This window comes from Littorina saxatilis, linkage group LG6, assembly GCF_037325665.1.
Source record: "Littorina saxatilis isolate snail1 linkage group LG6, US_GU_Lsax_2.0, whole genome shotgun sequence".
NCBI lineage: Eukaryota > Metazoa > Mollusca > Gastropoda > Littorinimorpha > Littorinidae > Littorina > Littorina saxatilis.
The window spans coordinates 15075917-15098163 of record NC_090250.1 but is presented as its reverse complement, the minus strand read 5'-3'; the positions used below and the strand labels follow the sequence as shown (position 1 = coordinate 15098163).

At 41.6% G+C, this 22247-nt stretch overlaps 1 protein-coding gene across 1 annotated transcript in view; it reads left to right on the top strand.

The window, feature by feature from the left end:
* Positions 1 to 22247, top strand: part of LOC138968591 (coiled-coil domain-containing protein 158-like) — a 49865-nt gene that overhangs the window by 5862 nt on the left and 21756 nt on the right. The window contains exons 5-22 of the mRNA XM_070341181.1: positions 729 to 798; positions 1431 to 1540; positions 2468 to 2558; positions 3222 to 3461; positions 4598 to 4674; positions 7865 to 7975; positions 9024 to 9138; positions 10321 to 10440; positions 11100 to 11297; positions 11657 to 11833; positions 12220 to 12482; positions 13258 to 13417; positions 14404 to 14602; positions 15487 to 15552; positions 17760 to 17872; positions 18636 to 18794; positions 19182 to 19274; positions 19616 to 19801. Of these exons, the coding sequence (XP_070197282.1) occupies positions 729 to 798; positions 1431 to 1540; positions 2468 to 2558; positions 3222 to 3461; positions 4598 to 4674; positions 7865 to 7975; positions 9024 to 9138; positions 10321 to 10440; positions 11100 to 11297; positions 11657 to 11833; positions 12220 to 12482; positions 13258 to 13417; positions 14404 to 14602; positions 15487 to 15552; positions 17760 to 17872; positions 18636 to 18794; positions 19182 to 19274; positions 19616 to 19801 (2548 nt within the window). The remainder of the gene's footprint in view (positions 1 to 728; positions 799 to 1430; positions 1541 to 2467; positions 2559 to 3221; positions 3462 to 4597; positions 4675 to 7864; positions 7976 to 9023; positions 9139 to 10320; positions 10441 to 11099; positions 11298 to 11656; positions 11834 to 12219; positions 12483 to 13257; positions 13418 to 14403; positions 14603 to 15486; positions 15553 to 17759; positions 17873 to 18635; positions 18795 to 19181; positions 19275 to 19615; positions 19802 to 22247) is intronic.

The window sequence follows — 22247 nt, the reverse complement described above, 5'->3', positions numbered from 1 at the left end:
GAGGAAGCATGCTGGGTATTTTCGTGTTTCTATAACCCACCGAACTCTGACATGGATTACAGGATCTTTTTCGTGCGCACTTGGTCTTGTGCTTGCGTGTACACACGGGGGTGTTCGGACACCGAGGAGAGTCTGCACACAAAGTTGACTCTGAGAAATAAATCTCTCGCCGAACGTGGGGACGAACTCACGCTGACAGCGACCAACTGGATACAAATCCAGCGCGCTACCGACTGAGCTACATCCCCGCCCACTGAATAGCACTTTTAATAGATGAGAAAGAGAAAGTTGCTTTCTTTCATATGGTATGTGTATGCTTGCGCTATTGTGACTATAAGATTAAGAAGCATGCATGTGGAAAGCGCAAGGAGCAACAGTTTTATTTAGGTTTCAATCTGTGTCTTGTGTTTATGTTTGTCACTAGTTTATTAAAGTTACTTAACATGAAAATGTTTCAAGATAAGCTTCTGTAATCAGGAAAAATGATGATCTTGGCATTCTGCAAGTACAGTATCAGTTTACATTTGTATTAGCTTTGCTAGAAGCACATATATGACAACTGAGAATATGGAGATGCTGATAACTGTTATCATTGCAGATCTGCACTGGCAGTTTAAAATAGGATGGTCATTTCGCTATGGTTAAATCCAGTGTCATCAGACCATTAGTAAATCTGTTACAGCGCCTTGAGTTTCATAAAACTACAGGGATTTTTTTTTGGTTTTCAGGTCTCATATGGAAAGGTCGCTCAAAGAGTCACAGGAACAAGTGGTGGAACTGCGGAAAAAGTTGCAAGATGTGAGTTCTTGAATTGTATGACTGGGCGATCGCCACTTGCAGGCTAGTTTTGCAAATGTCACATGTGATAAGAAAGCAAAAAAGGTTCAGAAGAAAAATCCTTGGTGTCATCTCAGCAGTGCCACAGTAGCGAAATCCAACAGGCTTAAATTGACACCAACTTGTGAGACAACACTGTTACTGTGCCTGCAGACTCAGAGCGTTCTGTGTCAGGGTATAACTCTGCTCTTGATTTTCAGCAATCACGCTGAGCATTTTATGAACTTGTATCAGCTGTAACTTGTAAGACGGGAAGATCAGCTCCAACAAAAAATGTCCAGAAGGGCAACCCATCAAAGAAAGATTTGATGATATATACATATATATATAGCAATGAACTTATTTAATATGTAAAAGCATTTGAATGCAATCAAAACCAGTAGGAGTGACTGATCGGCAATTTGTTTTCTATATAAAAAATTTTTAAGTAGAAGTTGATAAAATGCTGGACATTTTCAATTAACTCAAACATTGTTTTACAATTATTTTCAAACAGTTTGCAGATTTGTCCTTTTTTAAAAAAAGATAACTCATTAAGTGGGTTTTTTTCTGTGTTAACAGTGCAGTGTGTTCTAACTTGTTGTTGTGTACAGGCCATTGAAAGCACAGAGCAGCAGAAGCGTCACTTCCGTGCCAACAATGAAGAGTTGAAATCTAAACTGCATGAGACCATTGTCAACAGGGATACTGTGTTGGAGCTCAGGTGAGTTTTTCTTACCGCAGGGAGGGAGGAAGTGAGATAGATCAAATCAAATCAAATCAAATCAAATTTTATTTTACGAGGGTTGTGGCATAAGCAATATAAACGAGCTTCTTTTCAACCAGCCCTCGCCCAGAGAGGGACTATTCTAATCTTAAATACATATATACGTAAAACAATTACAAAAGATAAGCATGACAGTAAAAAATAAAAAAAAATAAAAAAAGGCAGAAAAACTATTCACATGACTATATACACGTTGTAGGATATACATACATTCTTGCGTATAGAGAGAGAGTGTGTGTGTGTGTGTGTGTGTGTGTGTGTGTGTGTGGTATTGTTGGGTGTGTGTGTGGGACCGTACTGTAGTGTGCATGGGTCCAACTCTGCCGGCTACATGCCGGCAGCCGGTTTTTGGTTTCATCGGCTGCCGGCAGTGCCGGTTTTTGAAAAGTTGACGAGCATAATAAGGATGAATAGTATGGTTTACTTTGTATGTTTTTGTTCCAGGAGAGGTTTTTTTTGGGCATTTTAAATACTAAAAAAGCTTCAGCTTCTCGCCCCCCAGACCCCCCCAATGGGGCGCTGCCCCTGGACCCCAACTTTTGCAGGTTTTTGGAATTTTCCAGGTTGCACCCATGAGTGTGTGAGACAGACAGTCAACACAAACAGAGAGAGAGAGAGAGAGTGTGTGTGTTGTGTGACTGACAGGCAGACAGTAACAGACAGAAAGTCACCCTCCTTTTCCGTTAAGTTTTTTTTACCTGTAGGGAAAGAAGTATTGTCACAACAAACAAAAGGAGATTGCTTGATCAGGTTCTTGAGAAGATCGTGCAGAGGATGAGTTATTTGTATATTTCTTACACTTTTGTGTTTGTTTTGTTTGTTTGTTTTAATCCTTTACTTGTGTTTCTGTTATTGGACAATTAGGCAGAAAGAGTCAGCCAGCCAAGAAGCCCTCATCAACAAACTGCAGGCATCGCTCTCCCAATTACAGGAAAAGTGCCGCGCTCAGGAACAGGTGAGCTGAGTGCCTTTGACCTTTGAATGCACATTCTAAGTATTTAATGTTCGCTGCAAAAATAATCTGAGAATCTTCAGACCTTTTGTGGAAATCAGATTTTTGAGTCAAAGCGGACAGTTTCAGAGTAGTTATAATAATAATACGAGAATTTATATGGCGCACATATCTCACCACAAGGCGACTCAAGGCGCACAGTACGAAATATGAGAGAGCCCTGAAATGCAGCCGCTCGGCGCTGAAGGGACAGCACTCTAGGGGGTTAAGTCACAAGCAGGTCTGCACATAAGTTGACCTGGGAGATCGGATAAATCTCCACTTTTAACCCACCAGACGGCAGCGACCGGGATTCGAACACACGACCTTGCGATTAGGGGGCCGACGTCTTACCATCACGCCACTGCGCCCGTCTATTATTTGGCCAATCAACCCGAAAACTATTATGAATGATATTCTGGAGCTGTAATTGTAACTACCAGGCTGTTTAATGTACGATGGAAATGTTATAATTGGATGGTGCTCTAGTCTTCACTTCTTCTATTCATATATCAATTCTAAATGCCATTAAAACTTGAACTGTTATTGCTGTGAAGTCTCTTCCAGAGTGTTTGCAAATGCTCAACGTGACAGACATTTACTCTTTTATTCATTTCTTCGCCACAGGCCTTGGGTGAGATGAACAAGCAGGCTGAGAGCAGCAGCCAGTCCTGCTACGCCACCACAATGGCTTTGAGTCAGCTGCGAGCCGTGCTAGCAAGCAGGGAGCGGGCGCGAGGTCGGCCATACCTTGAGGGAGATCCGGCGAGCACCAGTCAGAGCATTGCTGCCCTGGTTCTCACGCTGGAGAAATGCCTGCAAGAATCTGACCAGGAAGCTGAGAGCCAGAAGCAGAGAAATGTGCAGGTTTGTCTTGTGTAGAAGATTTTATAAACCGTTAGATGAAACAGATGTACTCACACAACTTTGTGTACACATCAGCCAAATGCTCTTATGCACATGAACACTCACTGTGAGCACATGATCAAACATTGTTTGTACGAGACAGGCGCAGTAGCCTACTGGATAAGACGCAAGCCTCCCAAGCGGAAGGTCGTGGGTTTAAATCCTAGCTGCGTCTGGTGGGTTAAGGATCGACATTTTTCCAATCTCCAAGGTCAACTTATGTGCAGACCTGCTAGTGCCACAAAAATATCAAGCATGCATCCTTCAAAATGGGCGTTTGGTTACCTAACTGGCAGGGTAAAAACGACCATACATGTAACAGGCATGGGAATTTTCCGCGAAATCGCGGATTTCCGCAAAAAAGAAATTAGGTTTCAGCGAAAATAAAGAATTGTCTGCGGAAAAAAAAGGTAAATTAAATTATATGTATGCTATTGTCTCTCTATCCATTATTTGCTTACATGAGAACTATCAAAATATTGGTCTAAAAATAATGCTAAAAAATTTTTTTTAAAAACTTCCTGGCGGCTCTGCCCCCCCCCCCCCCCCCTCCCCCCCCCCCCCCCCTACCCCGCCGTGGCATAGGCGGCCCTTGGACCTTGGCCTATTTTCCGAGTTTTTTCTATTTTGGAATTCCCATGCCTGATGTAAAAACCCACTCATGCAAAAAGACACGAGTGTACAGGGGAATTTCCTTCCCTGAATGCAGAAGAAGAAATTATCTCTTACATTAACCGGCACGGTTGGCCTAGTGGTAAGGCGTCCGCCCCGTGATCGGGAGGTCGTGGGTTCGAACCCCGGCCGGGTCATACCTAAGACTTTAAAATTGGCAATCTAGTGGCTGCTCCGCCTGGCGTCTGGCATTATGGGGTTAGTGCTAGGACTGGTTGGTCCGGTGTCAGAATAATGTGACTGGGTGAGACATGAAGCCTGTGCTGCGACTTCTGTCTTGTGTGTGGCGCACGTTATATGTCAAAGCAGCACCGCCCTGATATGGCCCTTCGTGGTCGGCTGGGCGTAAAGCAAAAAAAAACCAAACCAAACCATCTCTTACATTGTTCGTTCTGATGAGTGATGGTATTGTTTGTCTGTCCCAGCTGGAACGTGAACTGGAGGAACTGAGAAAGTCATCCTATGAAAAAGAACAGGCTCTTTTGAGAGAACATCAAGACAGGTGAGAAAAACTGCTGTTGAAGTTCTTGTTATTTATTTTCCTTATTGAGTGAAGCGAAAATGTTACTTTGTGCAAAGCTGGTGTCAATTATTTCGGTAAGGAAGCATCGAGCAATTTTGCACTGTTCTGCACTTGCATAAAAATGCACGCAGTAATGCTAAGCATGTTCAGACCTGGGAACCCATACGATTTTGACGTATTTTGTACTCTTGATTGTCTAAAGTATGATCAGTAAGGTTGGTGGACAAAAAAAAAAGATGAACAAATTCCTAGACTACTTTTTTTCACAAGCACATCCTGAAGCCACGCCCGTTTTTCAACTCTTGTGACACATCAGATGATGCATTATAGTCTTGATTAACCCAGTTTAGTGATAAACCTGTTAATTTGGAATCTTGTACAAAGTGATGAGACGAGAGCAGTGATCGGGACAAAGTGCGAAAATTACAGCCATTTGCGTTTTGACGTCAAGTCGAAATGACGGTGCAAGGAAAGAGTCCGCAGCATGCTTGTATCTTTTTTCAATGGTACACTCATTTTGCTGAAAAGACATTACGTTTTTTTGGAGAATACTCCAGTTAATGAATTGGGGTTCCAGGTCTGCACATTGCTTTAGTTTTACCACTGGCTTTGCTTTCACAGACAGTGGTACCTGCGATGAAAGGACACCCTTGTGACCAGCCAAAAGTGTCCCTTTATACCTTGTAGGTGGCCTGTCATGACAGGTATCAATTTTGGTAGAGATAAGAGACAACAGAGGCTGTCCTTTCTTCTTCTTCTTCTGCGTTCGTGGGCTGAAACTCCCACGTACACTCGTGGTTTTTTTTGCACGAGTGGAATTTTACGTGTATGACCGTTTTTTACCCCGCCATTTAGGCAGCCATACGCCGTTTTCGGAGGAAGCATGCTGGGTATTTTCGTGTTTCTATAACCCACCGAACTCTGACATGGATTACAGGATCTTTTTCGTGCGCACTTGGTCTTGTGCGTGCGTGTACACACGGGGGGTGTTCGGACACCGAGGAGAGTCTGCACACAAAGTTGACTCTGAGAAATAAATCTCTCGCCGAATGTGGTGACGAACTCATGCTGACAGCGGCCAACTGGATACAAATCCAGCGCGCTACCGACTGAGCTACATCCCTGCCGGCTGTCCTTTTAAGGGAGGTGTCCTCTCACTGGAGGCGCCACACATGGCAGGTACCACTGTGCGCGTACGTTCTCCTTCATCGCTGTTACACAGACATTTGCACCAGATTCTGTAATACTTGACGTGTGCCAATGCCATTACATAATCCAGGAATCATTTTCTGTATTGAGTCAATCTTAGCAGTAAATGTTGATGCTTTAAGAAAAAACTTATGAATAATAATCATTCTTCCTCCTTTATTATTTATCTGTTATGACTATTTCAGACTAAGAACAGAGGCTGAAGAGGCCTTAAGAAAGTAAGAACTTTTAAAAAATACACCAATTTGGGGAAAAAGTGCATGTACTTTTATAATCCCTTGTATAAATGTAGTTGAGGGTAATATGAACATTTTTATTCAAAATTTCATGTGTTTTCTATCTTGTTTAATTCCTAAAAAATGTAACGCTTAAATGGTGTTTCTATTGTATATGTTTATCTTCAGCTAGCACAGGCAAGCACATGAAGCTATTTTCACATCCATTGAATATATTTTATTTCTTTTTTCCCTAAATGGATCAGATGGTATTTCTGTACTTTTGCTAATCTTACTTATTGCACTAACTGCATGTTACTTGTAAAATAGTTTCTGTTATGAAAAATGTGTGTGTGCTTTTTCATTGCATAGATCATTTTGAGATCACTTAGACTGATAGAAAAGTGGATTTAGACTTAAAAACTAAAAGCTGAATGCATGTCTAACTACTCTGCAATTGCAAAGAAAGAAATTAACAGAAAGAATGCTCTTGTAAATAATGAGGTTCTGACTGTAAGGCAAACAATTGTATTAAAGGATATGAGATGACATTTTTTAACTAGTTTCTTTTAGCGAATCTGAGGCGTTTAAAAACTAGTATTGATTGCATTTTGTACTGGTAATAATGATCAAGAAATGAGCAAATCTAACTTTGTCTTTTTTTACATTTAGTCAAGTTTTGACTAAATGTTTTAACATAGAGGGGGAATCGAGACGAGGGTCGTGGTGTATGTGTGTGTGTGTGTGTGTGTGTCTGTGCGTGTGTGTGTGTGTGTGTAGAGCGATTCAGACTAAACTGGACCGATCTTTATGAAATTTTACATGAGAGTTCCTGGGAATAATATTCCCGGACTTTTTTTTTCATTTTTTCGATAAATGTCTTTGATGACGTCATATCCGGCTTTTTGTAAAAGTTGAGGCTGCACTGTCACACCCTCATTTTTCAATCAAATCGATTGAAATTTTGGCCAAGCAATCTTCGACGAAGGCTGGACTTCGGTATTGCATTTCAGCTTGGTGGCTTAAAAATTAATTAATGACTTTAGTCATTAAAAATCTGAAAATTGTAAAAAAATAAAAAATTTGTAAAACGATCCAAATTTACGTTCATCTTATTCTTCATCATTTCCTGATTCCAAAAACATATAAATATGTTATATTTGGATTAAAAACAAGCTCTGAAAATTTAAAATATAAAAATTAGGATCAAAATTAAATTTTCAAAATCCTTTTAAAAACACTTTCATCTTATTCCTTGTCGGTTCCTGATTCCAAAAACATATAGATATGATATGTTTGGATTAAAAACACACTCAGAAAGTTAAAACGAAGAGAGGTACAGAAAAGCGTGCTATCCTTCTCAGCGCAACTACTACCCCGCTCTTCTTGTCAATTTCACTGCCTTTGCCACAAGCGGTGGACTGACGATGCTACGAGTATACGGTCTTGCTGAAAAATTGCAGTGCGTTCAGTTTCATTCTGTGAGTTCGACAGCTTGACTAAATGTTGTATTTTCGCCTTACGCGACTTGTTTTCATTTGCCACAGTCTTTTTCTGAAATGCTGTCCAAGAACAAAGACGGATTTGTTTAAATCTGTTGTAATGGTTTAGAATATTAATTTTGTTAATTTAGGGTGTGAGTAATTCATTGTTCTCATAAAAAAATGGGGGGGGGGGGGGGGGCTTTTTTCTTGTTGCTTTTACGTACATATGTGTAAACTTTTATGTATGTTTATTTATTTTAGAGTGAGTAGTGTGACGTTCGATCAAGATAGACGCCTAGAGGAAGCCAATGAAAGAGCCAGCAATGCTAGACAACAGACGGCAGCATTGCAAAACCAGCTACGAATGCTAGAGTGAGTTTGCTGTTTTTTGCCCTTTTGCTTTGCTTTGCTCAATACCATCTTTCATTATTGATAGCTCACAGTGTGGCTTTTGCTTTGGAGTGAAATATACCGTACTTTCCGGGTCATAAGGCGCGACTTTTTTCCTCGAGTTCGACCCCTGCGTCTTGTATAACGAAGCGCCTAATCCGTGTATGAAATACGAAAAAAATCAAAGAGACCGCTTGAGTACCAGTCAAACAACTTGTGATAATGCATGTTTCAGCTACTAGGTACTGCCCTGCCTTTGATCTGGCCGCACACACAGATTTCCACTCTGTTAAACTCGGTCACTGACCGGTCACTGACCCCGGTGCAGGAAGTGTTTCCTCTCTCAGATATGACAGGGGAACCACCTCTCATGGCAAAAACTGGGTCATTGACCCCTGGGAAGAAGGTCGTGTCTATAAACAAGGCCACCCAGCTATCACAATGCCTTTGATCTGGCCGCACACACAGAGCACACATATTTTCACTCAGTTAAAGTCGGTCACTGACCGGTCACTGACCCCGGTGCAGGAAGTGTTTCCTCTCTCAGATATGACAGGGGAACCACCTCTCATGGCAAAAACTGGGTCATTTTGGTGCGCCCTATCGGCCCCCTGTGTCCAATGGGTGACTGGATTACAATTTGTTTTAAAAAGAAGGGGGTGCGTCTTGTATAACGAAGCGCCTTGTCACCCGGAAAGTACGGTAAAGGTTGTGTGATGAAAGCAACCTGTTCTCTCTTTAGACAAATATTTTGCTTTCAGTTCTTTAATTTGATTTTTGATGTATCAACTCATTACATCTGTATCAGTTAAATTAGATAAGGCCACAAACACATCTCATTCAACACTTATGTTTTAGCATTGATTGTAAATATGCTGGCACAATACAGCAAACAAGTACAGACTGTAAGGCAGACACACAAAAACGGCATGCAAGCTTTGAAATACACACATGCTGCATGCAGGCAAACACACACACAAGCAGGCACGTCGTAGCTAAACATTCACTGTAACTTTTCTATCATTACCAGAGAGCAGCAGCAGCAGCAGGGCAGGATGAAGAACGAGACGATCGGAGAGCTGGAGGTCAAGCTGAAACAGCTGAAGCAAGACTACGCGGATGACCGCAGCATGTGGCTAGAGAAGGTCAGTTGTACAGGGCAACTCCCATTTAAGACCTCCAAAAATCTGCAAAAATCGGGTCTTAAAAAGGAGGGAGTCTTAAAATGGAGGTAAATTTACAGAGGTATGGCACAGAAAATCTTAAAAAAGTAAGGTCTTAAAAGATGGGATGAAAACACTGCTCAGGTCTTAATGAAATTTGCACACTTTGCAAATCTGACACTTCAGTTATTATGATGTGACTTTGTCGTTTTAATAGTTATTGAGGCCTGTGATGAAAAAAGGGGCAGCAACTAATGTAGAGAAACATGAGTAAGTGATTATCACAGTTGCTTCCCCTCCACCCCTAAGCCTTGGGCAGTAGTACGCACGCTATTTAACCTGAGATGAAAGGACAGTGTCAATTTCTGGGGGGCCCGATAGCTCAGTTGGTAGAGCACTGGACTTGTGATCGGAAGGTCGCAGGTTCGAATTCGGGCCGGGACGGACACGGGTCAACTTTATGTGAAGACCCAGAGACGGAAGCCATATCCCATCCCCGTGTCACCACAATGGCACGTAAAAGACCTCGGTCATTCTGCCATAAGTGCAGATGGCTGATACCACCTAAACACGCATACACTTGTGTATTTCATCAAAAGCCGTGAGGGCGTAAACACTCGAATTATCATATAACCCATATCATGTCCTTAAGAGGCGAAATATTTAGCCTGTAGGACAGTAAGCATTCTCTCTTTCTTTCTCTCAGTGTCAAATTCTCAGCGCATTAACAGCTTATGTCCCGGATAGTCATTGGAACTGGGAACAAAACTACCTAATTAGCATAGCACAGTGTCAAACAGAGCAGCAACTGTGTGTGCAGTATTTACCAGAAAAGTTGATTTTATTTGCCCGAACACTGCATTTGCGTAGAACAGTTATTTGTTGTTGTTGTTGGTGGGGTTTTTTTTATCGTGGAAGAGATGATTGTTTTGAGTTTTCTTGCTTTATTTTCTGTTCGTTATTCCTTTTCCCAAAACATTCTTAGAACTCCAATTGAAATTGAGAATGATTGTTTACTCGCAGACCAGCTTAGTATTTCATTCTTTGGTGCTAAGGATAGGATGAAATTAGTACTGATTGATCATTGATTAGTTGGTTGGTTGCCAGCTTGTTTGCGTGCTCACTTGTTTGATTACTGATGTTGATGATTTTGTGTCTGTGCAGCGCCAGGCGCTAGAAATGTCTCTGGATGAGGTCCAGCGAGAACTGATCCAGGTCAAGGCCGAGAGATCGGAAGCTGTTCGCAACCAGGCTGCTACAGAAACCAAAACCGAAGATCTGCAGGTAAGAAAAGCAAAGCAGTGAAGTGGTTGATGCTGTACGTTTTCCTCTATTTTTCTGTCTTTGATTAGATACGACGTCAATGTAACAAACCAAGACGTCTCTTTTTGACCCTCTCATCTGACGTGAAATCTCTGAAGTAAAAAGGGTAGAAAAAGTTCGAGAAGACGTCAAAAATGTGAATAAGGGCGTCACATAAAAGTTCTGTCACTTGTTATGTATGTCTTCCGAGGTGCTGGCAGAATTAAGTTTGTCTTGTTAACTTAATCGAGGTAAAACACTTGTAAGGTGACCACCAGGCTGTGCATGTAACGGTATCGTATCTCATTAAAACTCGAATTCAGCTTATCAAATGTGTGCTCTGTTAGGGTTGATGTCTTGCATGTCATGTGCAATATTGTTGATTAATAGGTAACATGCGCCTTGAGTCGCCTTGTGTGGTGAGATACGTGCGCGATATAAATCCTCGTAAATAAATAAAATAAAATAAAATAAAAAGTTGTTTGCAATTATTAAATATCAGTGACTATGAATACGATCACTTTGTAAACTATAAACTATTATCAGAATTGCAGGGGGAGTCTTAAATTGGTTTTTATTAAAGGGGGGGTTCCACTGTATAATGGAAGTCAAAGTTCATGCTCTTTTGGCTTTTCTTGCAGATGTTGGTGTCCCGCCTACAAGGCGACCTGGAGAACGAACGGGAGCGAGTGCGGCAGCAGCGAGAACGAGAAGAAGAGCTTCGACTGAAGGCGCTGACATTGGAAGGGCAGATAACTCACAAGCAGCAGGAAGTGGAACGTCTGGAGAGGATGCTTGAGGTCGTTAAACAGGAGGCTTCTCTGCAAATGCATGACAGGGTGTGTGTTAGTTTGGATGTTGATTTGTGATGTAGTTATGTCACAGCTTGTATTGGTGATATCATTTATAGTGTATTTCAAACTGTTCTTTAGCTGTATGACCCAAAAAACAAAAACATGTGTGTTTCCTATAACAGGGGGAAAAAAAGTAAGGGGTTTGGTCGGTAACTTTTTTTTCTTTTTTCAAAGGAATTGAAGTCTTCTTTATTTTAGACACAGTCCCATTTGACTTCTTATTGGCCAGAACTCCTTCGAGTTGTGTCCCCTAGATGTCGGAGGAGAGTAGCTTTCCTTGTAAAGTCTGTAAAATACAGTTTTGTGAAAGGTAAAAACAATACCATTCTTCTTTGAACTGGCAGGTTGCGAGCACAGAGAAACATGAGCGTGACCGCTACACGGACCAGATCAGCACCTTGACAGCACAACTGACCACAGCAAATGAGCTCAAGACGAAACTGGCCATTGAAAACGAGCGACTCAAAATGGAAGCGGAGACTCTTCGACAACAGCTTTCTGACAACAGGCTTGACTACCAGGTGAGGGCATTGGAAGAGACACTCTTCATTGATTAGTATTGCCATAAAAGCAAAGTCAGAAAAATATTGGGTATGTTTCCAGTTTTTTATGTGAAGATGATGGTCGTCCTATGGGTTAAGTCAAAGGTGGACTCGTTCTTCATTCACACATTAGGTAATAGACGATTTTTGGAAGTAACTCTGTCAGGTTAAAATGTATGGGAGGGTCCCCTCGCTAGTGATTGGCCACTCCAATGCTTGTACAAGGTTTTGCAAGAAAATGTCACTCTCCCACAACCCATACAAACCTGGCGGAGTTATTTTTGGAATTTGTCTATTGGACAAAATTGGTAGACTTCGGCTTTAAAGCCTTATTCAGAACACACAAAACACTTCTCCTTGCGCAGGCCACCCGAGCACAGATAGAAGCAGCCAACACAGAGAGGCAGCTGGCCATCCGACAGATGGAGGAGGAGCACGGGGAGGTGGAACGCCTGCGGCAGGAACGCGACCACTACCGCCGCCTGACGGAGGAGAAGGGGGAGGAGGTGGTACAGCTGAGGAGCACGGTGGAGAGAGCGACGCTACAGCTGGAGGAGAAGGAGAAGGTTCTTTCCACCGTCAGACAGCAGTCCACCAGCATCTCGCAACTCATGGAGGTCAACACAAGGTAAAGAGATGGCCATGGTTTAAACGGTGGTTTATGCCATTCATACAGTGGTACCTGCTATGAAAGGACACCCTAGGGATCAGCCAAAACTGTCCCTACATTGCAGGTGGCCTTTCGTGGTCATGTTGGCCCAGTTAAAAGACAATGGGGCAAGATACTGTGTCCAGCTGTGTCGTTGCCATGACACTTAATATTCCGAGCTCAAGTATAAAGTTGGCAAAACTTATATGAAACTAGCAGTCAGGGCCCGGCTTCGCCCGGGTGTTTTTGATCTCAGATAATCGAGCAGCAGGTTCAACTGATCATTTTACACCCCTTGAGAATGAATGGAACGGTCTGCTGGTATAATAAGAGTTACCTCCCTTCAATGGATAACAAAGCAAGAGTTACCTCCCTTGCACTATATAAGCTGTATTCAACAATGGGGAGGGTCATTATCCGAGGAAGGAAACATTGTCAGGAGAAACGAAAACCCATGTGCACATCTGTGGCATGGCAGTGTGCAATATCTTGTCCTTACCTCTTGACATCTCTGAGGTATGGCGACCACAGACAGACACACACACACACACACACACACACACACACACACACACACACACACACACACACACACACACCCACACACACACACACACACACACACTTTCATCCATTTTTATATGTAGTATAGATTGATGAACACTTTCCAGTCATAATGCCTTTTTGACAAAAGAAATCTATCCCAGCAACAAGCCTGCACTGTATAATTGTGTGTGTGTATGTGCGTGTGCAGAACCAGCGACAATATGCGAGAGGACCGAGAAAAACTGAATCAACAACTGGCGGCCAAGATAGCAGCTGTGGAGGAATCGAAGGCTTCGCAGGAAGCCATGTCCAAGAAAATGAAGCTGAGAGAAAGACGCATCCGGGAACTGGAGGACGAGAGAGTTAAGGTATGTTACGAAGGAGTTTTGTGAATTTAGATTGTCTCATGAGAATTAAGACCCTTTGTATTAAATCATATTCAGTACCCACTCTTTTTGTGTTCTGAAAAGATCAGCTCACTTGGAAAATTATTTAGAAAAAGATCATTGAGCTGAAAAGGACGTCATGCAGTCCTTTCACATCGAATGTAGTTCCGTCAGTTCTTTTCTGTTTCACTTTGGTTCTGAATTTCAATTGTAGTTTGATATCTAGAACTTATTCTCTTGTATGTGTGTGTATATATGGGGTTTTAGAGTTAGATTTTGGCAGTTTGCAAAATATGAGCATAAACAACAGTGCTTTAATGAATCCACCACTTTCACGCAAAAACTGCTTTTATCCACCTCTTTCAGGATGCCAAGAGTCTCAGATAATAGAAGATTTCCAGAAAAAAAACTCTCTTAGGATTTTCAAGCATTGTGGAAGAGTTGCGCCCTGCTTTTCTTGTACAAACAGAAAACATGTTGTCCACCAGTTAAAACAATGATCGCAGCGAATAACTCCGATATGTATGTTATGCAGTGTCCGCTCGATATGACTCCATTTCTTCTGTAAATATACAAATGGGAGTTTACTGTCTGTTGCGCCAATGATCGCTTGCCCTGAGTGACAGCCGACAATGTGTTTTGCCTGAGGTCACATGAGTTTCACTTGAGGTCAAGGTCATGGGAGTTAGGAAAACTGACACGCTCGCTTAGCGATCACTGCAGGCCATCACCAGTGAAACATGGCTCAGATTTTCTAAAGAAAAGGGCATCATATCGAGTGGACACTGTATAACATACACATCAAAGTCAGTTATTTGCTGCGATCATGGTTTTAACTGGTCGGCCACGTGTTTCATGATTGTACAATGTACAAGTAAAGTGGGGCACAACTTATTATTTCCCAAACATTGTCTATTGCCAGTGGCTTCAAAGAAATTAATAAAAGCTTTGTTTTCTCTCTTTTTCAGCTTGTGGAGGAGATGAGCGTGAGGGCACAGGAGCTGAGTCTCCTACAACAGGAGAAGGACAGCATTTTTATGGAGCTGAAGGAGAGTCGGGTGGAAGTTTCGCGCGTCACCGAAGCCAAGGATAACCTCCGGCGCGAGATGGCACGCCTGAAGAACTTCCACGCCAAAGAGATGGACAAGCTTCTTAAGCGTTCGAAAGGTAAGAAAAAAACCAAATCTTGATATGATCATCATCATCAGAAGAAGAAGAAGAAGAAGAAGAAGAAGAAGAAGAAGAAGAAGAAGAAGAAGAAGAAGAAGAAGAAGAAGAAGAAGAAGAAGAAGAAGAAGAAGAAGAAGAAGAAGAATGATGAACACTTATTAATCGCCCCTTCTCACAAGAGCTCATGGGGATTTACAACAATTATTAAAACACACAGACACACACACACACACACACACACACACACACACACACACACACACACACACACACACACACACACACACACACACACACACACACAGAAACACACAGACACCCACAGACACCCACAGACACCCACAGACACACACACACACACACACCAGCACACACACACACACACACACACACACACACACACACACCAGCACACACACACACCAGCATGCACACACGTATGCACGAACACACACACACACACAGATACACACACACACCAGCACACACATGAATGCGCACACACACACACACACATCACAACATTTCTTCCGCTTCCAATGAGAATGTTTTTATTAATGCCTCTATATGTTTGTTTAAAAAACATGACATTTTGGAGTGTTTGAATTAGAGTGAACAAGAAGGCACCTATCATAAATATTGTTATAACTTATATCAAAAGGGATTGTGTCGCATGTCAGGTCTTGCACATAAAGCGTTCATATCAGGTGAATCTTGAAAAAGATAACAGCAAAGATTATTGTGTTTACCGATGTGGATGTAGTCAAATGTTGGAAGCCATCCAGTCTGTTACTTTTCTAAATGTAGCCATTAAGAATGATAAAATAGTACTCGGCTAGAAACATGCACAACCTTGATTCATTATTTTGGACTTTATACAGAATTCGAGCATGATTACAAGCTTACACACAAGGCGTTGAGGACCAAAGATTCTGTGGACAGCAAAGGTAATTTTGTTAGAGGAAAGAAGTTGATTGTTCTAATTTCTTTTGCCATGATAGTTCGCTTTATTTGTTAAATTTGTTGACACATTAATTGAATAAAAAATTTGTTGTCACATCTCAATATACCGTACTTTTTGGACTACAGTAGTACCTGCCATATCCGGTCACCCATTAGTCATTGCAAAGGTGACCGCAAATATCAGGTGGCCGTTCATTACAGGCCCCCTCCTCCTCCAAAAAAAACCCCAAAACACGATCAAGTTTTCATGAAGAAAAGAAAGCGATCATCCACGAGCCGCCGATTCATTGTCTCTGTTAGTTTTGCTTTCGTTTATACATCTTAATTATTTGCGTGTTTAACTCGATCGTCCTGGCTAAGCTATTGTTTCGTATGTTTCTATGTGTGTTGTTTGGATTATTATATATGTATTTGAGTGTCAGATAAACAAGTGTTTCAAACTCACATCAGCTGTGATCGATCCGGAAGTGACTGCCGTAAATGTACATGTATGCGCATGTCTGTATTTACAGTTTGCGCATGCGTAAGTATTCATGTCGTCTGCTCGTGCTGTGCCGTCTGTGCACACAACACACACACACACACACACACACACACCACAGGCGCTCACCCGCGAAAGTGACAAGTGGCCGTTAAGTGGCCGCTCCTGTCGAGTAAGAGGGGCACCTTAGGGCAAAAATCAGTGACCGTTGACCGCGTCAGACAGGTTAACGGCCATTAAGAGTCAATTATAGAAGGAAAACTCATTAGTCATGGGAAAGCTGGCCGCTCCGGGTAGGTTCACGCCCACGAAAGGGCCGGAAATGGAAGGGACTACTGTATAAGGCGCTGCCGTGTTTAGGGCGCACCCCCTACTTTTAAAAATAAAACTGAAAAAATCCTAGAATAAGGCGATGCCATGGATAAGGCGATGTCATGGATAAGGCGATGTCATGGATAAGGCGATGTCATGGATAAGGCGATGTCATGGATAAGGCGATGTCATGGATAAGGCGATGTCATGGATAAGGCGATGCCATGGATAAGGTGATGCCATGGATAAGGCGATGCCATGGATAAGGCGATGCCATGGATAAGGCGATGTCATGGATAAGGCGATGTCATGGATAAGGCGATGGTGTCGTGCATAAGGCGATGTCATGGATAAGGCGATGTCATGGATAAGGCGATGGTGTCGTGCATAAGGCGACAGCATGAAAGAAAAAAAAATAAAGAAAAAAAATGAGGAAAAACATTGTACGTAGGGAAAAAACCCAAAAAAACCATCAATGATCAAACATGGCGACCGCTCAAAATCGACACGAAACACTGTTTCAAACAGAAAGTCAGGGAAGAAGATCAGCGGTACCTCAATCGTCACTCGTTGTCGTCGTCGTCGTCACTCACTCCCAGAAAATCCAGAGAAATCTGAACCCTCAGAGTCTGAACAAAAGAAGTTCATGAAAGCCGCTGCTGACATGGCACCCGAGCGGTCCCCACTTAAATGGTTGTTAGTTGCTATATTGATTTCAAGTTCACAGTGCTCGTGAAACCTATTTTATCCGAGAATAAGGCGACGTCGTGTATAAGGCGACCCCACGATTTTAAGTGAAAAAAAGAAGAAAAAGTATCGCCTTATAGTCCGAAAAGTACGGTACTGTTTGAAGAAGATCACTAACAGATCAAATAAGAAGGAACTAAATTAAGATTCTTCTATGTGGCTGAATTCTGTTAACAGCTCTTGTGCATCATAGAGTATTAACCATTGAATACAAATTCAGTTAGCTGAACTTTCTTCCACATTGTCCTGGTTCATTTTAGAACCAAAGATAAATTGCACGAGCAAGTCGGCCTGAGGAAGTGACAAATCTTGCAGATCTATCTTAATTCTTTTAGACAAGTAATCTCAGGTAAACGAATTAGAGAGAAGTATCTGTTTAATGGTGTGGTAAGGGAGAAACAGTCTTGTTCCCAGACACAGAGAACAACTAAGGACTGCTCAGTTGGACATGGATTGACATCGGTCAAAATGTCCTGGCCGCAAAACATTGTTGTGTCATAAGACATCCTACGTGTCAAAGTTCCTGGGGTCAGAACAATGCCTCAAATCAAAAATGTTTGCGTAAATGACCGAAGACTGAGACCTGGGAACTAGACTGGTGAATGATTGTCCTTTTTGTGTGGTGTCTCATGTTCACTTATTTGCTTTCAGCGGTGAAAGTGGCTGACCAGATCCAGAAGGAAATCACAGCAAAGAGAAGCGAGGTAGATAACTTGCGTTCCAAGTGCAGACGTCTGGAAGAGAAACTTGAGACCCTTACCAAGGTTAGTGTGGGAAGAATAGTTTAGGAAGAGTATAAATACTTTGCGACTGTTTGGAGATCAAGGAGTTGTTAAAATGGCCCCCATTAAACATGTATAATTGCATTGGCATTAGGGGCAAGATGTGTCATACTTCTGAAAACATGAGTCTGTCCTTAAAAGGTAAACTCTTGGAATTTGACGACTGGAAAGATGTACACATTTTAAATAATTGTAATGAGTCTCAATGCTGTGTGTTTTAAATGGGAAGATGGAAAGACTATACAGCATCAGAGAGATTTTAATGAACCTACAAGCTGTGTGTTTCAAATAGATTTCTTTCTTTTTTTCTTTCTTTCTTTCTTTTGATCTTTCTGCCTGTCTTCCTTTCTTTCTCCCTTCCTTCTTTCCTTCCGTCCTTCCTTTCTTTCTTTCTTTCGTAATCTCTTCTGTTATTTCTTTCTCTTTGTCTTTCTGTCTTTCTTTCTACTTTTCTTTCTTCCTGTCAACCTAATGGCATAATGCACCCATACAGTAAAGTGTGATCATGTGTATGGAAAATGAGCTCGGTTAATCACTGAACATTGGTTCATCACATTAGAGACCAGGTGGTCGGCTGGTATGCAGGAGTCAAGTTTATAGAGACTTTATTTCACGATAAACTGCATCAACTCTTGGTACAGTTTATCTTTGACTAAAGTCTCTAACCTCGACTCTTACAATACTGGCCCTGAGCTTCATTGAAGAGGACCGTTTCTAGAACAAGTGTTGACTTTGATTTGCCTAGGAGAAACTGATGGTGGAGCGAGACAAGGACAGCCTCAAGTCGTCGCTGGCCCGCTCGTTGCTACACACCACGCAGCTGACGGAGGAACTGGAGGCCAGCCAGGTGCTCAGCTCAAAGCTGCAGAGACGCAACAAGGAACTGGAAGACGCCATTGACAAGGTGGGCTGTCGTGTATTTTCAACTACAGTGGAACTCCCCCACCCTTTTTTTTAAAGGGATACTATTGATCTGACCGTTTGGGGGGAATCATGAAAAGTTTATAAATGACTTTGGATCTACAGCGTGAAATGCGATTGCATGGATTCAAAATGTTTTTGGTTGTTGGTGTTGTTAAGAATTAAAAAAACTCTCCATGAAAGTGTGTGTGTGTGTGTGTGTGTGTGTGTGTGTGTGGGGGGATATAATTTTGGAACGTTGGCAATCTATTCGTTTTTGGGATTATTGTTGTTGTTGTTGATGTTGCTAATGTTGTTTTTGCTCTCCACGCTCTTTAAAAGTGGATGTTTTATTGACTTTAATATTTTGTTTTCTGCCTTTGTTGACCAGGAGGCCATCAAATGCTCGTCCACCCAGGCCCAGCTGGAGCAGTTTGACCAGGAGGTGGCCACCATGAAACTCAGGCATCAGCTTGACCTCAAGGTATTTCTCAAAGGGACAAGCTATGAATTAAAAAATAAACAAGACATCTTTTTTTACCCTCTCTTTTAAAGCGAAATCTTTGACGTCTGAGGCAAAACAAAGTTGGAAAAGGCGTCATAACGTGAATAAATTATGTCACTCCTCTGCATGTTACCTGAGGAAGTGACAAAGGATTTTGATATTCTGTGCATAACCCCTGTCAATTCCATCCATTTTAAGACCTGATTTTCTCAGATTTTGTAAGATCTTAAAAGTTAGAATCCACTGTACCTGCATGATAACATGTATATCTCAGGCAACATCATTTTCAAGACATTTACCCAAAATTCTGTGTTTTTCAGGAGGCAGCACAACTGGCCCAGAACAAATCTTCCAAAGTATCTTGGGTTCCCATCAATGATGATTTTGGCAGAGACGCTCTTGAGCAGCCTCAGGGATCAGAGTCAAGCAAAAACCGGAACAATTCAGCGGTCACTCCACGATCACAAAAACTGTCTCAAAAAAGAGGGAGTCCTAGATTGCCACAGGTAAGCTGACCTATATCCCACCTCCTTAGGAGCTGGACTTTTTTGTCTTTGGGGAAAAATGAAAGAATTTAACAACACACACATTTCTGCACCAATGCATGCATTTGCAAATGAAAACACAGGCATACGCATGCAACACACACACACACACACGCACGCGCACGTGTTATATTCTAAGTGAGAAGTGGAGTGGATATATTGATTATTTTTAGGTTGAAAAAGAATCTTTTCTTCCACGGGAAACAATAAAATAAAACCATGCACACATGTATGCACCAATGCATGCATTTACACACACACACACACACACACACACACACACAGGCATGCATAAACACACACACACACACACACACACACACACACACATAAACACACACACAGGCACGCATAAACACACACACACACATAAACATACGCACACTTACACACACGCACACGCACACATTCTTAATAAAAAAAACAAGAAAGGTAGGTTGTTGGATCGTTTCTTATTGACAAAACAATACATTCACAGATATTTCGACCCAACAGTCTTTTAAGTGAACAGACAAACAAATATTCACACAAAACTTATCTTGATAGAATCAGTTTTCGCCCACTCGTCAGGAAGCCGAGTGAATGAATCCTTGGTTTTTGAATTTACACACATTCTTAGATAAGAAGACGTGGAGTGGATATAACAACAATTTATTTACAGGTTGAAAAAGAAAAAAATACACAGCAACAACAAAAACACATGAAAAACAGCAAACCGAAATAGTTTTACTGATTCTCTTTGGGAACTCCAATCACATATATCCAAAGAACTTTCACCTGAAATATGTCAATAAACATCTAAAGTTCAGTGGGATGTCGTGACTGCATTGATGTTGGTTTGAAAAGAAAGTTTCTTGAAATGTGATCTTAATGTCATTATAACTTGGGTGCTGAATAGCTATAGATCAGGCGCTGCTTTTTCATCTATTCTCTCTCTCATTCTTTTTACGTTGACAGCTTGGGTGGGAGGAGGAAGTTGTGAATGACGAGAAGAAAAACAAGTCGCGTAAGGCGAAAATACAACATTTAGTCAAGTAGCTGTCGAACTCACAGAATGAAACTGAACGTAGTCCGCCGCTAGTGCAAAAGGCAGTGAAAGTGACGAGCCTGTTTGGCGTGGTAGCGGTTGCGCTGTGCTTCATAGCACGCTTTACTGTACCTCTTTTCGTTTTAACTTTGTGAGCGTGTTTTTTATCCAAACATATCATATCTATATGTTTTTGGAATCAGGAACCGACAAGGAATAAGATGAAAGTGTTTTTAAATTGATTTCAACAAAAAAAATTTGATCATAATTTTTATATTTTTAATTTTCAGAGCTTGTTTTTAATCCAAATATAACATATTTATATGTTTTTGGAATCAGGGAATGATGAAGAATAAGATGAACGTAAATTTGGATCGTTTTATAATTTTTTTATTTTTTTTTTTACAATTTTCCGATTTTTAATGACCAAAGTCATTAATTAATTTTTAAGCCACCAAGCTGAAATGCAATACCGAAGTCCGGCCTTCGTCGAAGATTGCTGGGCCAAAATTTCAATCAATTTGATTGAAAAATGAGGGTGTGACAGTGCCGCCTCAACTTTTACAAAAAGCCGGATATGACGTCATCAAAGGTATTTATCGCAAAAAAGAAAAAAACGTCCGGGGATATCATTCCCAGGAACTCTCATGTCAAATTTCATAAAGATCGGTCCAGTAGTTTGGTCTGAATCGCTCTACACGCACGCACGCACGCACACACACACATACACACACACACACACACATACACCACGACCCTCGTCTCGATTCCCCCCTCTATGTTAAAACATTTAGTCAAAACTTGACTAAATGTAAAAAGAAGAGTATTTTATGTGAGGAAGGAATCGTCAGCGAGTGTAAAAGAAATAGACTGAATTTACCTTAACCCAAAATGAGGATGAAAGTTGTTTGTTTATTTCTTCTTCTTCTTCTTCCTCTTCTTCTTTTTTGTCCGTAGGCTGGAACTCCCACGTACATCCATATGAACATGTGGGCTTTAAGGTATAGGGCAGTTTTGTCCCCACCATTTTGGCAGTCGTGCTCTGATTTCTGAGGATACATGCTGGCCTTTTTTTACATTTAGTCAAGTTTTGACTAAATGTTTTAACGTAGAGGGGGGAATCGAGACGAGGGTCGTTGTGTATGTGCGTGTGTGTGTCTGTCTGTGTGTGTGTGTGTGTGTGTGTGTGTGTGTGTGTGTGTGTGTAGAGCGATTCAGACTAAACTACTGGACCGATCTTTATGAAATTTGACATGAGAGTTCCTGGGTATGAAATCCCCGAACGTTTTTTTCATTTTTTTGATAAATGTCTTTGATGACGTCATATCCGGCTTTTCGTGAAAGTTGAGGCGGCACTGTCACGCTCTCATTTTTCAACCA